At 38.4% G+C, this 16,198-nt stretch overlaps 1 protein-coding gene across 1 annotated transcript in view; it reads right to left on the bottom strand.

Annotated features, from left to right (window-relative positions):
• Nucleotides 1–16,198, bottom strand: part of SNX27 (sorting nexin 27) — a 92,132-nt gene that overhangs the window by 40,468 nt on the left and 35,466 nt on the right. The window contains exon 2 of the mRNA XM_036905123.2: nucleotides 15,785–16,016. Within this exon, the coding sequence (XP_036761018.2) occupies nucleotides 15,785–16,016 (232 nt within the window). The remainder of the gene's footprint in view (nucleotides 1–15,784; nucleotides 16,017–16,198) is intronic.

Genomic DNA, 16,198 nt, shown 5'->3' with positions numbered 1-16,198 from the left:
ACAGGGACCCCAATACTAGGGAAACAGGGCAGCGAGACCAGTGAGCAGAGGCCTGAGGCTGGCACCGGAGAATAAAGAAAAACGAGCAACCACCTTTATTTTTTAATTTAAAAAAAAATTTTTTTTTTTAATTTAAAAAATTTTTTTTTTTTTTTTTTTGGTGGTCGTTGTTTTGTTTTAACGGGTGCTTTTTGGAAGTCTTAAACGGGCAGGGCAGGACACTTAATCCAGAGGTAGGGAATCCGGGGATCTCTGGGCACCCTAACCCCTGGGCTGCAGGGGGAAGGGAGGCCCCTTACGGAGATAAATAGCCTCCCAGCCGCTCCTGCTCCAACGCGACTCCACCACTTTGGAGCAGAGGCCCAAGCCAGGCCACGCCCACAGCAACAGCGGAGATGAACTCCATAGCAGCCCGGCAGGAAGCAGAAGCCCTGTTTGCGGGCAGCTGCCCAGCACAAGCCACTAGAGGTCGCTGTTCTCCCAGGAGAGGAGGGCCACAAACCAACAAGAAAGGAAGTTCTTCCAGCCGTCACTCGTCCCAGCTCTGCAAACTATTCCTATAACCATGAAAAGGCAAAGCTACAGGCAGACAAAGATCACAGAGACAACACCAGAGAAGGAGACAGACCTAACCAGTTTTCCTGAAAAAGAATTCAAAATAAGAATCATAAACATGCTGACAGAGATGCAGAGAAATACGCAAGAGAAATGGGATGAAGTCCGGAGGGAGATCACAGATGCCAGAAAGGGGATCGCAGAAATGAAACAAACTCTGGAAGGGTTTATAAGCAGAATGGATAGAATGCAAGAGGCCATTGATGGAACTGAAATCAGAGAACAGGAACGCATAGAAGCTGACATAGAGAGAGACAAAAGGATCTCCAGGAATGAAACAATATTAAGAGAAATGTGTGACCAATCCAAAAGGAAAAATATCTGTATTATAGGGGTCCCAGAAGAAGAAGAGAGAGGAAAAGAGATGGAAAGTATCTTAGAAGAAATAATTGCTGAAAACTTCCCCAAACTGGGGGAGGAAATAATCAAACAGACCACGGAAATACACAGAACCCCCAACAGAAAGGATCCAAGGAGGACAACACCAAGACACATAATAATTAAAATGGCAAAGATCAAGGACAAGGAAAGAGTTTTAAAGGCAGCTAGAGAGAAAAAGGTCACCTATAAAGGGAAACCCATCAGGCTAACATCAGATTTCTCAACAGAAACCCTACAGGCCAGAAGAGAATGGCATGATATATTTAATACAATGAAACAGAAGGGCCTTGAACCAAGGATACTGTATCCAGCACGACTATCATTCAAATGTGACGGTGGGATTGAACAATTCCCAGACAAACAAAGGCTGAGGGAATTTGCTTCCCACAAACCACCTCTACAGGACATCTTACAGGGACTGCTCTAGATGGGAGCAGTCCTAGAAAGAGCACAGCACAAAACACCCAACATATGAAGAATGGAGGAGGAGGAACAAGAAGGGAGAGAAGAAAAGAATCTCCAGAAATTGTATATAACAGCTCAGTAAGCGAGCTAAGTTAGGCAGTAAGATACTAAAGAGGCTAACCTTGAACCTTTGGTAACCACGAATTTAAAGCCTGCAATGGCAATAAGTACATATCTTTCAATAGTCACCCTAAATGTTAATGGGTTGAATGCACCAATCAAAAGACACAGAGTAAAAGAACGGATAAAAAAGCAAGACCCATCTATATGCTGCTTACAAGAAACTCACCTCAAATCCAAAGACATGTACAGACTAAAAGTCAAGGGATGGAAAAACATATTTCAAGCAAACAACAGTGAGAAGAAAGCAGGGGTTGCAGTACTAATATCAGACAAAATAGACTTCAAAACAAAGCAAATAACAAGAGATAAAGAAGGACACTACATAATGATAAAGGGCTCAGTCAAACAAGAGGATATAACCATTCTAAATATACATGCACCCAACACAGGAGCAGCAGCATATGTGAAACAAATACTAACAGAACTAAAGGGGGATATAGACTGCAATGCATTCATTCTAGGAGACTTCAACACACCACTCACCCCAAAGGATAGATCCACCGGGCAGAAAATAAGTAAGGACACGGAAGCACTGAACAACACAGTAGAGCAGATGGACCTAATAGACATCTGTAGAACTCTACACCCAAAAGCAACAGGATATACATTCTTCTCAAGTGCACATGGAACATTCTCCAGAATAGACCACATACTAGGCCACAAAAAGAGCCTCAGAAAATTCCAAAAGATTGAAATCCTACCAACCACCTTTTCAGACCACAAAGGCATAAAACTAGAAATAAACTGTACAAAGAAAGCAAAGAGGCTCACAAACACATGGAGGCTTAACAACACACTCCTAAATAATCAATGGATCAATGACCAAATCAAAATGGAGATCCAGCAATATATGGAAACAAATGACAACAACAACACTAAGTCCCAACTTCTGTGGGACACAGCAAAAGCAGTCTTAAGAGGAAATTATAGCAATCCAAGCATATTTAAAAAAGGAAGAGCAATCCCAAATGAATGGTCTAATGTCACAATTATCGAAATTGGAAAAAGAAGAACAAATGAGGCCTAAGGTCAGCAGAAGGAGGGACATAATAAAGATCAGAGAAGAAATAAATAAAATTGAGAAGAATAAAAGAATAGCAAAAATCAATGAAACCAAGAGCTGGTTCTTCGAGAAAATAAACAAAATAGATAAGCCTCTAGCCAGACTTATTAAGAAGAAAAGAGAGTCAACACAAATCAACAGTATCAGAAACGAGAAAGGAAAAATCACGACGGACCCCACAGAAATACAAAGAATTATTAGAGAACACTATGAAAACCTATATGCTAACAAGCTGGAAAACCTAGGAGAAATGGACAACTTCCTAGAAAAATACAACCTTCCAAGACTGACCCAGAAAGAAACAGAAAAACTAAACCGACCAATTACCAGCAACGAAATTGAAGCAGTAATCAAAAAACTACCAAAGAACAAAACCCCCAGGCCAGATGGATTTACCTCGGAATTTTATCAGACATACAGGGAAGACATAATACCCATTCTCCTTAGAGTTTTCCAAAAAATAGAGGAGGAGGGGATACTCCCAAACTCATTCTATGAAGCTAACATCACCCTAATACCAAAACCAGGCAAAGACCCCACCAAAAAAGAAAACTACAGACCAATATCCCTGATGAACGTAGATGCAAAAATACTCAACAAAATATTAGCAAACCGAATTCAAAAATACATCAAAAGGATCATACACCATGACCAAGTGGGATTCATCCCAGGGATGCAAGGATGGTACAACATTCGAAAGTCCATCAACATCATCCACCACATCAACAAAAAGAAAGACAAAAACCACATGATCATCTCCATAGATGCTGAAAAAGCATTTGACAAAGTTCAACATCCATTCATGTTAAAAACTCTCAGCAAAATGGGAATAGAGGGCAAGTACCTCAACATAATAAAGGCCATCTATGATAAACCCACAGCCAACATTATATTGAACAGCGAGAAGCTGAAAGCATTTCCTCTGAGATCGGGAACTAGACAGGGATGCCCACTCTCTCCACTGTTATTTAACATAGTACTGGAGGTCCTAGCCACGGCAATCAGACAAAATAAAGAAATACAAGGAATCAAGATTGGTAAAGAAGAAGTTAAACTGTCACTATTTGCAGATGACATGATACTGTACATAAAAAACCCTAAAGACTCCACCCCAAAACTACTAGAACTGATATCGGAATACAGCAAAGTTGCAGGATACAAAATCAACACACAGAAATCTGTGGCTTTCCTACACACTAGCAATGAACCAACAGAAAGAGAAATCAGGAAAACAACTCCATTCACAATTGCATCAAAAAAAATAAAATACCTAGGAATAAACCTAACCAAAGAAGTGAAAGACTTATACTCTGAAAACTACAAGTCACTCTTAAGAGAAATTAAAGGGGACACTAACAGATGGAAACTCATCCCATGCTCGTGGCTAGGAAGAATTAATATCGTTAAAATGGCCATCCTGCCCAAAGCAATATACAGATTTGATGCAATCCCTATGAAACTACCAGCAACATTCTTCAATGAACTGGAACAAATAATTCAAAAATTCATATGGAAACACCAAAGACCCCAAATAGCCAAAGCAATCCTGAGAAAGAAGAATAAAGTAGGGGGGATCTCACTCCCCAACTTCAAGCTCTACTATAAAGCCATAGTAATCAAGACAATTTGGTACTGGCACAAGAGCAGAGCCACAGACCAATGGAACAGACTAGAGAATCCAGACATTAACCCAGACATATATGGTCAATTAATATTTGATAAAGGAGCCATGGACATACAATGGCGAAATGACAGTCTCTTCAACAGGTGGTGCTGGCAAAACTGGACAGCTACATGTAGGAGAATGAAACTGGACCATTGTCTAACCCCATATACAAAAGTAAACTCAAAATGGATCAAAGACCTGAATGTAAGCCATGAAACCATTAAACTCTTGGAAGAAAACATAGGCGAAAACCTCTTAGACATAAACATGAGTGACCTCTTCTTGAACATATCTCCCCGGGCAAGGAAAACAACAGCAAAAATGAGTAAGTGGGACTATATTAAGCTGAAAAGCTTCTGTACAGCAAAAGACACCATCAATAGAACAAGAAGGATCCCTACAGTATGGGAGAATATATTTGAAAATGACACATCCGATAAAGGCTTGACGTCCAGAATATATAAGGAGCTCACACGCCTCAACAAACAAAAAACAAATAACCCAATTAAAAAATGGGCAGAGGATCTGAACAGACAGTTCTCCAAAAAAGAAATACAGATGGCCAACAGACACATGAAAAGATGCTCCACATCGCTAATTATCAGAGAAATGCAAATTAAAACTACAATGAGGTATCACCTCACACCAGTAAGGATGGCTGCCATCCAAAAGACAAACAACAACAAATGTTGGCGAGGCTGTGGAGAAAGGGGAACCCTCCTACACTGCTGGTGGGAATGTAAGTTAGTTCAACCATTGTGGAAAGCAGTATGGAGGTACATCAAAATGCTCAAAACAGACTTACCATTTGACCCAGGAATTCCACTCCTAGGAATTTACCCTAAGAATGCAGCAATCAAGTTTGAGAAAGATAGATGCACCCCTATGTTTATTGCAGCACTATTTACAATAGCCAAGAATTGGAAGCAACCTAAATGTCCATCAATAGATGAATGGATAAAGAACATGTGGTACATATACACAATGGAATACTACTCAGACATAAGAAAAGGGCAAATCCAATCATTTGCAGCAACATGGATGGAGCTGGAGGGTATTATGCTCAGTAAAACAAGCCAAGCGGAGAAAGAGAAATACCAAATGATTTCACTTATCTGTGGAATATAAGAACAAAGGAAAAACTGAAGGAACAAAACAGCAGCAGAATCACAGAACTCAAGAATGGACTAACAGGTACCAAAGGGAAAGGGACTGGGGAGGATGGGTGGGTAGGGAGGGATAAGGGGGGGAGAAGTAGGGGGGTATTAAGATTAACATGCATGGGGGGGTAGGAGAAAAGGGAGGGCTGTACAACACAGAGAAGGCAAGTAGTGATTCTACAACATTTTGCTATGCTGATAGACAGTGACTGTAAAGGGGTTTATAGGGGAGACCTGGTATAGGGGAGAGCCTAGTAAACATAATATTCGTCATGTAAGTGTAGATTAGTGATAGCAAAAAAAAAAAAAAAAAAAAAAAAGGGCAGTTCCTGTGTGGTAACCTCCAACGAGTTCTACACAAGGGTATAAAGGGCATATAAAAGTGTAGGCAAAGGGTCTGTTTGTGTTTATACAGAGGATCAAAGCCTAATTGGGCTACCCCGAAAATGAACTAAGATACGATATGAAAAAGAACTTCCAACATCTGCACCCTCTGGAAGACTCATGCCAGAAGATGATCATCAAAAAACCCCAACAAAGATCCACGCACTGCTACAGCTGTAGATGCACTCATCCCACCAGTTCCTGGACCTGCCATGGGAATGAGGAAGGAGATATCTAAGCTGGCCTGTGCATACAGTAAAACAACAAAATTGGACTGGATCTATACTGTTGGAACTCAACCAAGAATTTGGAGAAGTGCAAATTGTAGCGCTCCAAAGTCTTACAACTACAAACTATTTATTGTTAAAAGAACATATGGCATGTGAACAGTCCCCAGGAATGGGTTGTTTTAATTTGTCTGATTTCTCTCAGACTGTTCAAGTTCATTTGGACAATATCCACTATATCATAGATAAGTTTTCACAAATGCCTAAGGTGCCTAACTGGTTTTCTTGGTTTCACTGCAGATGGCTGGTAATTACAGATATGCTTTGGTTATGTAACTATACTCCTATTATGTTAATGTGTGTGTGCAATTTAAGTAGTAGCTTAAAACCTATACATGCTGAAGTTACTCTACAAGAAGATATATCAAAGAAATAATCAATCTTCCCATGTTTTCTTCCGCCTGCTACTTCTATAGCTTTTCTTCTTCCTTCCTAATTACAACCCTTAAATAGAATTCGTGCCTCATATCAAATTTACCGAGTATCATAATTCTTCCAAGTGGTAAAGATACCTCAAGACAAATGCTGGGCATAGAAGCCACAGGGCATAAATATGCAAAGAAGTAAAAAGCTAACTTTTTCAAACAATAAGGCTTCTCTCTCACTTACCAACTTCACATTTCCCTGTATGGCCCCGGAAGATGACTGGTTAGCCAGAGACGGGTAAGATTCCTCAAGGGAGGAACAACCTAAGACAGGCACAGTCGCAGGGGAGCCATCAGGTGAGAAATTGGGGATCAACAGAGGTGAGGCTTAGAACCTCACCCCCCCGTTCTGAGAGAAATCTTCTGCATACATGGATGTTTATTGCCCTGGTCTAGCTTGGATTAACACATAGTCTACAGGCACACACCTGATCATCTACATGTGCTCTCTTACAACACTAAACTATGTTTTCTACCTTTATCTTGTATCTACCTACCACTTCAGCATTTTATTAAAAATAATAATAATAAAGAGAGAAATGTGGTATCCACATATAAATCAAGTATAAAAACCAAATGAGTATTCATATTTGAACTGACTGTTTATAGTTCATAATGCATGAGCAAAACCGAAAGTTTCTGTGATGACTGCCCTTGTACTGTTCACTATGTAACTTATTCATTATGTAAGAATTTGTTCTACATGTAAAAACTTGTTTGTTATGCCTCAGAAGATTGGAGACTGACAAAAATTAGGCTTGGGGTGGATTAATGATTGTGCATTGAGCATTGACTCCCCTATACAGAATTTTATTGTCGTTAACAACCATTTGATCAATAAATATGAGAGATGCCCTCACAAAAAAAAAAAAAAAAAAAAAAAAAAAAAAAAAGGACAGACTTCCAATGGTAAAATAAATAAGTAACCGGGATGTAATGTATAGCATAAGGAATATAGTCAAGATATTGTAACAGCCTGGTAGGGTGATAGCTGGAACCTAGAATTATGTATATAAATGTTCTACCACTGTGTTGTACACTTGAAACTCATGTAATGTAATACTGTGTGTCAACTACCCCTCAATAAAAAATAATTATTTAAAAAAAAAAAAAAAAAAAAAAAAAAAAAAAACCTCTTAGACATAAACATGAGTGACCTCTTCTTGAACATATCTCCCCGGGCAAGGAAAACAACAGCAAAAATGACTAAGTGGGACTATATTAAGCTGAAAAGCTTCTGTACAGCAAAAGACACCATCAATAGAACAAAAAGGATCCCTACAGTATGGGAGAATATATTTGAAAATGACACATCCGATAAAGGCTTGACGTCCAGAATATATAAAGAGCTCACACGCCTCAACAAATAAAAAACAAATAACCCAATTAAAAAATGGGCAGAGGAACTGAACAGACGGTTCTCCAAAAAAGAAATACAGATGGCCAACAGACACATGAAAAGATGCTCCACATCACTAATTATCAGAGAAATGCAAATTAAAACTACAATGAGGTATCACCTCACACCAGTAAGGATGGCTGCCATCCAAAAGACAAACAACAACAAATGTTGGCGAGGCTGTGGAGAAAGGGGAACCCTCCTACACTGCTGGTGGGAATGTAAGTTAGTTCAACCATTGTGGAAAGCAGTATGGAGGTACATCAAAATGCTCAAAACAGACCTACCATTTGACCCAGGAATTGCACTCCTAGGAATTTACCCTAAGAACGCAGCAATCAAGTTTGAGAAAGACAGATGCACCCCTATGTTCATCGCAGCACTATTTACAATAGCCAAGAATTGGAAGCAACCTAAATGTCCATCGATAGATGAATGGATAAAGAAGATGTGGTACATATATACAATGGAATACTACTCAGACATAAGAAAAGGGCAAATCCAACCATTCGCAGCAACATGGATGGAGCTGGAGGGTATTATGCTCAGTGAAACAAGCCAAGCGGAGAAAGAGAAATACCAAATGATTTCACTTATCTGTGGAATATAAGAACAAAGGAAAAACTGAAGGAACAAAACAGCAGCAGAATCACAGAACTCAAGAATGGACTAACAGGTACCAAAGGGAAAGGGACTGGGGAGGATGGGTGGGTAGGGAGGGATAAGGGGGGGGAGAAGTAAGGGGGTATTAAGATTAGCATGCATGGCGGGGTAGGAGAAAAGGGAGGGCTGTACAACACAGAGAAGGCAAGTAGTGATTCTACAATATTTTGCTATACTAATGGACAGTGACTGTAAAGGGGTTTATAGGGGAGACCTGGTATAGGGGAGAGCCTAGTAAACATAATATTCGTCAAGTGTAGATTAGTGATACCAAAAACAAAACAAAACAAAACAAAAAGGGCAGTTACTGTGTGGTAACCTCCAATGAGTTCTACTCAAGGGTATAAAGGGCATATAAAAGTGTAGGCAAAGGGTCTGTTTGCGTTTATACAGAAGATCAAAGCCTAATTGGGCTACCCCGAAAATGAACTAAGATACGATATGAAAGAGAACTTCCAACATCAGCACTCTCTGGAAGACTCATGCCAGAAGATGCTCATCAAAAAACCCCAACAAAGATCCACGCACTGCTACAGCTGTAGATGCACTCATCCCACCAGCTCCTGGACTTGCCATGGGAATGAAGGAGATATCTAAGCTGGCCTGTGCATACAGTAAAACAACAAATTTGACTGGATCTATACTGTTGGAACTCAACCAAGAATTAGGAGAAGTGCAAATTGTAGCACTCCAAAATCTTACAACTACAGACTATTTACTGTTAAAAGAACATAAGGGATGTGAACATTCCCCAGGAATGGGTTGTTTTAATTTGTCTGATTTCTCTCAGACTGTTCAAGTTCAGTTGGACAATATCCACCATATCATAGATAACTTTTCACAAATGCCTAAGATGCCTAACTGGTTTTCTTGGTTTCACTGGACATGGCTGGTAATTACAGGTATGCTTTGGTTATGTAACTATACTCCTATTATGTTAGTGTGTGTGTTCAATTTAATTAGTATTTCAAAACCTATACATGCTGAAGTTACTCTACAAGAAGATTTGTCAAAGAAATAATCAATCTTCCCATGTTTTCTTCCGCCTGCTACTTCTATAGGTTTTCTTCTTCCTTCCTAATTACAACCCTTAAATAGAATTCGTGCCTCATATCAAATTTACTGAGTATCATAATTCTTCCAAGTGGTAAAGATACCTCAAGACAAATGCTGGGCATAGAAGCTACAGGGCATAAATATGCAAAGAAATAAAAAGCTAACCATTTCAAACAATAAGGCTTCTCTCTCACTTACCAACTTTACATTTCCCTGTATGGCCCCGGAAGATGACTGGTTAGCCAGAGACGGGTAAGATTCCTCAAGGGAGGAACAACCTAAGACAGGCACAGTCGCAGGGGGGTCATCAGGTGAGAAATTGGGGATCAACAGAGGTGAGGCTTAGAACCTCACCCCCCCGTTCTGAGAGAAATCTTCTGCATACGTGGATGTTTTATTGCCCTGGTCTAGCTTGGATTAACACATAGTCTACAGGCACACACCTGATCATCTACATTTGCTCTCTTACAACACTAAACTATGTTTTCTACCTTTATCTTGTATCTACCTACCACTTCAGCATTTTATTAAAAATAATAATAATAAAGAGAGAAATGTGGTATCCACATATAAATCAAGTATAAAAACCAAATGAGTATTCATATTTGAACTGACTGTTTATAGTTCATAATGCATGAGCAAAACCGAAAGTTTCTGTGATGACTGCCCTTGTACTGTTCACTATGTAACTCATTCATTATGTAAGAATTTGTTCTCCATGTAAGAACTTGTTTGTTATGCCTCAGAAGATTGGAGACTGACGAAAATTAGGCTTGGGGTGGATTAATGATTGTGCATTGAGCATTGACTCCCCTATACAGAATTTTATTGTCATTAACAACCATTTGATCAATAAATATGAGAAATGCCCTCACAAAAAAAAAAAAAAAAAAAAAAAAAGGACAGACTTCCAATGGTAAAATAAATAAGTAACTGGGATGTAATGTATAGCATAAGGAATATAGTCAAGATATTGTAACAGCTTGGTAGGGTGATAGCTGGAACCTAGAATTATGTATATAAATGTTTTATCACTGTGTTGTACACTTGAAACTAATGTAATGTAATACTGTGCATCAACTACCCTTCAATAAAAAATAATTATTTAAAAAAAAAAAAAAATGGGCAGAGGATCTGAAGAGACACTTCTCCAAAGAAGAAATTCAGATGGCCAACAGGCACATGAAAAGATGCTCTATATCACTGATTATCAGGGAAATGCAAATTAAAACCACAATGAGATATCACCTCACACCAGGTAGGATGGCCAACATAAAAAAGACTCGGAATGACAAATGCTAGTGAGGAAGTGGAGAAAGGGGAATCCTCCTACACTGCTGGTGGGAATGTAAATTAGTTCAACCATTGTGGAAAGCAGTATGGAGGTTCCTCAAAGAGCTCAAAATAGAAATACCATTTGACCCAGGAATTCCACTCCTAGGAATTTACCCTAAGAATGCAGAAGTCCAGTTTCAAAAAGACATATGCACCGCTATGTTTATCGCAGAACTATTTAAAGTAGCCATGAAATGGAAGCAACCTAAGTGTCCATCAGTAGATGAATGGATAAAGATGTGGTACATATATACAATGGAATATTATTCAGCCATAAGAAGAAAATAAACCTACCATTTGCAACAACATGGATGGAGCTAGAGGGTATTATGCTCAGTAAAATAAGCCAGGCGGAGAAAGACAAGTACCAAATGATTTCACTCATCTGTGGAGCATAAGAACAAAGCAAAAATTGAAGGTACAAAATAGCAGCAGACTCACAGAACCCAAGAATGGACTAAACAGTTACCAAAGGGAAAGGGTTTGGTGAGGGAGGGTTGAAAGGGAGGGAGAAGGGGAATAAGGGGCACTACAGTTAGCACACATAAGTGGTGAAGGGGCACAGGGAAAGCAGTATAGCACAGAGAAAACAAGTAGTGACTCTATAGCATCTTACTACGCTGATAGACAGTAACTGTAATGGGGTATTTTGTGGGGACTTGATAATGGGGGGAATCTAGTAACCACAATGTTGCTCATGTGATTGTATATTAATGATACAAAAAAAATCATAAAAAGAAAGTAAAGGGATGGAAAAGATATCCAATAAAAACAATAATCAAAAGAAAGTTGAAGTGGCTATTAGTGGCTATATGTAAGAATCAGTGAAGTATGTAAGGTCAGAGAATATTACAAGGGATAAAGAAAGATTTTTCATAATGTTAAAGGATCAATTCATCAGGAAAACATAATGGCTTCAAAAAACATAAGGAAAAAACTAACAGAACTGAAGATTGTGTTTCAGGTATTACTGTATAAACCCTACAGATTAACCCTTGGGTCAGTAGTAAGACATAAACTTCAGACAAAGTACAAAAACCAAATACCTAAGGATTCTGAATAATACATTAAGCTAGAGAGCTAAGTCAAAGCATGAAGCACCCCACAGGTGGGGGAGTTTCCTGCTTTGAAGGGGATTTGCACTGATAGTGGCCTTAGTCACAAAGTAGCATAACTTAAGCAACTAAAACTCTAAGAGAAATCTGACTGCAGGAGAGAGAAAAAATTCGGGCAACTATGGGTGTCACCAGAATGTGTGAAGAATTCAAGAGGAGAGAGAACCATATAAAAGGATGCCTTAATTCTGTGAATGAATACCACATATATCTCAGGATGATTCCTCCATGAATGATAAACATGCAGGACAGACTCAAAGTAGCAGGTCAAAGGCTGAACTAATTGGACTGAGACTTGAAGTACAACTCACAGGAAGTGACACAGTCTACAGTTAATTGCCAGGTAAACAAAGACATCAACAATCCTCAGAGGAGTATCCCAGAACCCAGGGTTTACACCATGTAACACTCACAATATTCAGGATACAATCCAAAATTACTCACTGTACAAAAGAACCAGAAGAATATGACCCATTCTCAAGGGAAAAGACACTAAACAGAGGACAACCTCAAAATGATGTAAATACTGAAGTGCTCAGACATATAATCAACAGAACAGAATAAGAGTACAAAAATAAAAATGTACATACATGCTCAATTGATTTTCAACAATAATGCCAAGTTATTTCAATGGGGAAAGGATATTCTTTTCAACACAGGTTGCTGAACAACTGGATAGCCATATGGGGGAAAAAAAGAACCTTGGCCCTTGTGTCATACAGTATTGTACATGAAATCAATTCAAAATGGAACACAGACCTAAACATAAGTGTGAAAACAATGGTGCAGCCACTTTGGAAAAGTTTGATATTTCCTCAAAAGGTTAAATATAAGAGTAACCATATGACCCAATATTCTACTCCTAGATACATATCTAAGAGAATGAAAACAAAGCCACATAAAAAATTGTACACACAATGCTCTTAACAGCATTATTCATAATAGCCAAAAAGTAGAAATAACCTAAATGCCCATCAACTGAAGAACAGATAAATTAAATGTGGTATATCCAGAGAATGTAATTGTATTTGGCTGACATATGCCCCAACATGGATAAACCCTGAACACATGTATGATTTCATGTCTATGAACTGTCCAGAACAAGCAAATCTATGGAGACATAAATAAGTAGGGAAGGAATGGGAGGTTTGGAGGATGATGGCTAAGGAGTATGGGGTTTCTTTTTGGGGTGATGAAATGTTCTAAGACTGACTGTGGTTATGACTGCCCAACTTTGAGTATACTAAGAGCCACTGAATTCTACACTTTAAATGGTTGAATTTATGGTATGTGAATCATACCTCACTAAACTAACACTTTTACAACAAAACATAAAGGATTTTTGTTCTTGGGTTAGATTTCTTAGAACACAAAAGCATTATCCATAAATGAAAAAAAAACCTGAGAAACTGAACTTCATCAAAATTTGATGGACATTTTCTGTTCTTTGAAAGACACTGTTAAAAATAAAGTAAACAAATAAATAAACAAATAAATAAACAGGCAAGCCACAGACTGACAAAATATTTTACAAAGCATCTATCTAATACAGGACTTATATCCAGAACACATAAAGAATTCTTACAACAAAATAAGACAACCCAGTTTTTAAAATGGGCCAAAGAGTTGAACAAACACTTCACTAATGAAGTATAAGAATGGCCAGTAAGTTTGTGAAAATAAACTCATCATCACGAAATGAGGCAAATGCAAATTAAACCAGAGTGAGATCCCACTATCCCCACTAGAATGGCTAGAATTTAAAAAAAAGAAAATATCAAGTGTTCAAGAAGTTTTGGAGAGATGCAAAAATAGTAAAGCCTCTTTGGAAAACAGTTTGATGATTTCTAATAACGTCAAACTTTCACTTACATACAATCTTACAATTCCACTTCTAGCTATGTACATACTCAAGAGAAATGAAAACATATTTACATAGAGACCTGTACATTAATGTTATTTCTTTAGTCATAAGATCCCTAAACTAGAAGCAACCCAAACATGCATCAACAAGTGAATGGATAAACAGATTGTAGTAAATCCATCCAGTGGAATACTATTAGCAATTAAAAAGTAACAAACTATTGTATCAATCTTAAAAGGACTACAACTAAGTGAACAAACCCAGATACACAAGACTACATATTGTATGATTCCATTTATTTGACATCTAGAAAAGGCAAAATATAGTGACAGCTAGCTGATCAGTAGCTGACAGGGGCAATGGTGGGGGAGCACTTGAGTACAACAGGGCATGAGGGGATTTCTGGGGTGACAAAAGTGTTCTGTATCTTGACTGCAGTGGAAGTGATGCTAAAACTGCATTTTTCAAAACTCAGGAACCTGGACATTTAACATGGATGAATGTTATTGTAGGTAACTTATGCTCAATAAAGTTGATTTTTTTAAAAAAGGAAAATTACTACTACATTTTCATTCCTTTTCTCAAGTCTACAGAGACTCCTAAGGTCTTAGGTAATTTCAAAAAGGTCTCAACATCCAATCTGCTCTAATTTTAGGACCTGACTTGGTTTCTATTTCTTACATGCTTTATGATTCAAAGTATAGTACCTCTGAAACATAATACCCAGAGGAACACACAGACCAGGCTGACATGAAACCTTTGTGCTATCATCTCCAGCTAAATTACAGATGCAGTTAAACATTATTTAATCGAAACTTTTCTGGCTCCCTTGCTTGCTTTTCTCATCTTCTCACTAAAAATAATTAAACACATGTAGTGGTTCATTCCTATACAGGGGACAAATCTCAGTTTCAAAGACTGAAGCTTTAGTCAGCAGGTCAGCTTTAAACACATGCAGCCTCTTTGCTAATATCTAATAGAACCTATTGCATTTTCTACAAAGAATAATGAATTTCTTATTATATCAACACTCTCAAAATAACTGAAAGCAAATAAAGCATACCGCAACCAAGAGAAAAATTAAGCAGATAGGGCTATCAATGGCAATCAGGTTCTGAAGAACAAGCATTCAGGACAGGGGCAGGCACAGATCTCCCAGGATTCCAGACGGGTTCTCCTGATGTCTACACTACCAGCAGATGGGAAATGTATATGTTTATACAGTTTATGTGAATTGCATTCAGAATATAATTAGGACCTTGGGGAAAACCAGAATTAGTCATTTGCACAGGTATCTCCCAAGAAAATGAAAAACAACAAGATGTGAAGAGGAGTGTAGGGCACTTGTAGGTTCTGATGTGGACAAACTGTTTATAACCCACGTTTTGAAATATACCACCTTTTAAAATTAATCTTGCTCTATAGCTCTACAGAGTTAACAAGGAGAGACTGTTATTAGCAAGAGATATGGCAACCAATAAAAGAACAAACAAAATGAAATTAAAGAAATAAACTCACACATGTTTACAACAGACCAGAATGCAAACTTAAACTGTCTGGAAATAAAATGGAATCATTCTTCAGCAGAAATAGAATTCTTCATTTCTGTAGTCCACCTCCTGTAATAAATCAGGGTCGGTGATTTTTATTTATGTGTAAACCAATCTCTGGTAGACCAACTGGCCTCAGTTGCAGTCATTTAGTGCTCTAATATATATGTAATAAATGAGATAGGGGAAAACAAAAGCTAGATGTTTGAGGATGGAGTTGGGCTGACACTCACCACAAACTTCTCACCATTCTGCTCCACATGTTTGTATGTGGGGACCGATATGGGCACTGCTTGCTTTTCTGTGTAATCATAAAATGATTGTCCCAACGAGTCGTCACTGGGATCTAGGTTATCTGCCTCATGAGGAGGTACAGATAACACAGTCAAGATCAGTTCCTTCTCGCCTGCTCGGATCAGGTCCACAACCTGCTTGTGTGTTGCCCCCTCAACATTCACGCCGTTCCTGAGGGAAAAGGGAAAAAGACAATCCCATAAGCCAGAAGGGTCCAAACACCTTGTATCTCCACCTTCTTGCCCCCACTCCTGTGTCACACAGTATGAACCATAAAGTCAAAGATTAATTTGGTTCCAGAAAAGCTGTTTGTTTTTACAGATCATCATAATGTGAAAATGCATTTGTGAACT

The sequence above is a fragment of the Manis pentadactyla genome, chromosome 4 (genome assembly GCF_030020395.1).
Source record: "Manis pentadactyla isolate mManPen7 chromosome 4, mManPen7.hap1, whole genome shotgun sequence".
Classification (NCBI taxonomy): domain Eukaryota; kingdom Metazoa; phylum Chordata; class Mammalia; order Pholidota; family Manidae; genus Manis; species Manis pentadactyla.
Note: the sequence above shows the minus strand (reverse complement) of the source record. Positions and strands in the feature narration are given on the sequence as shown.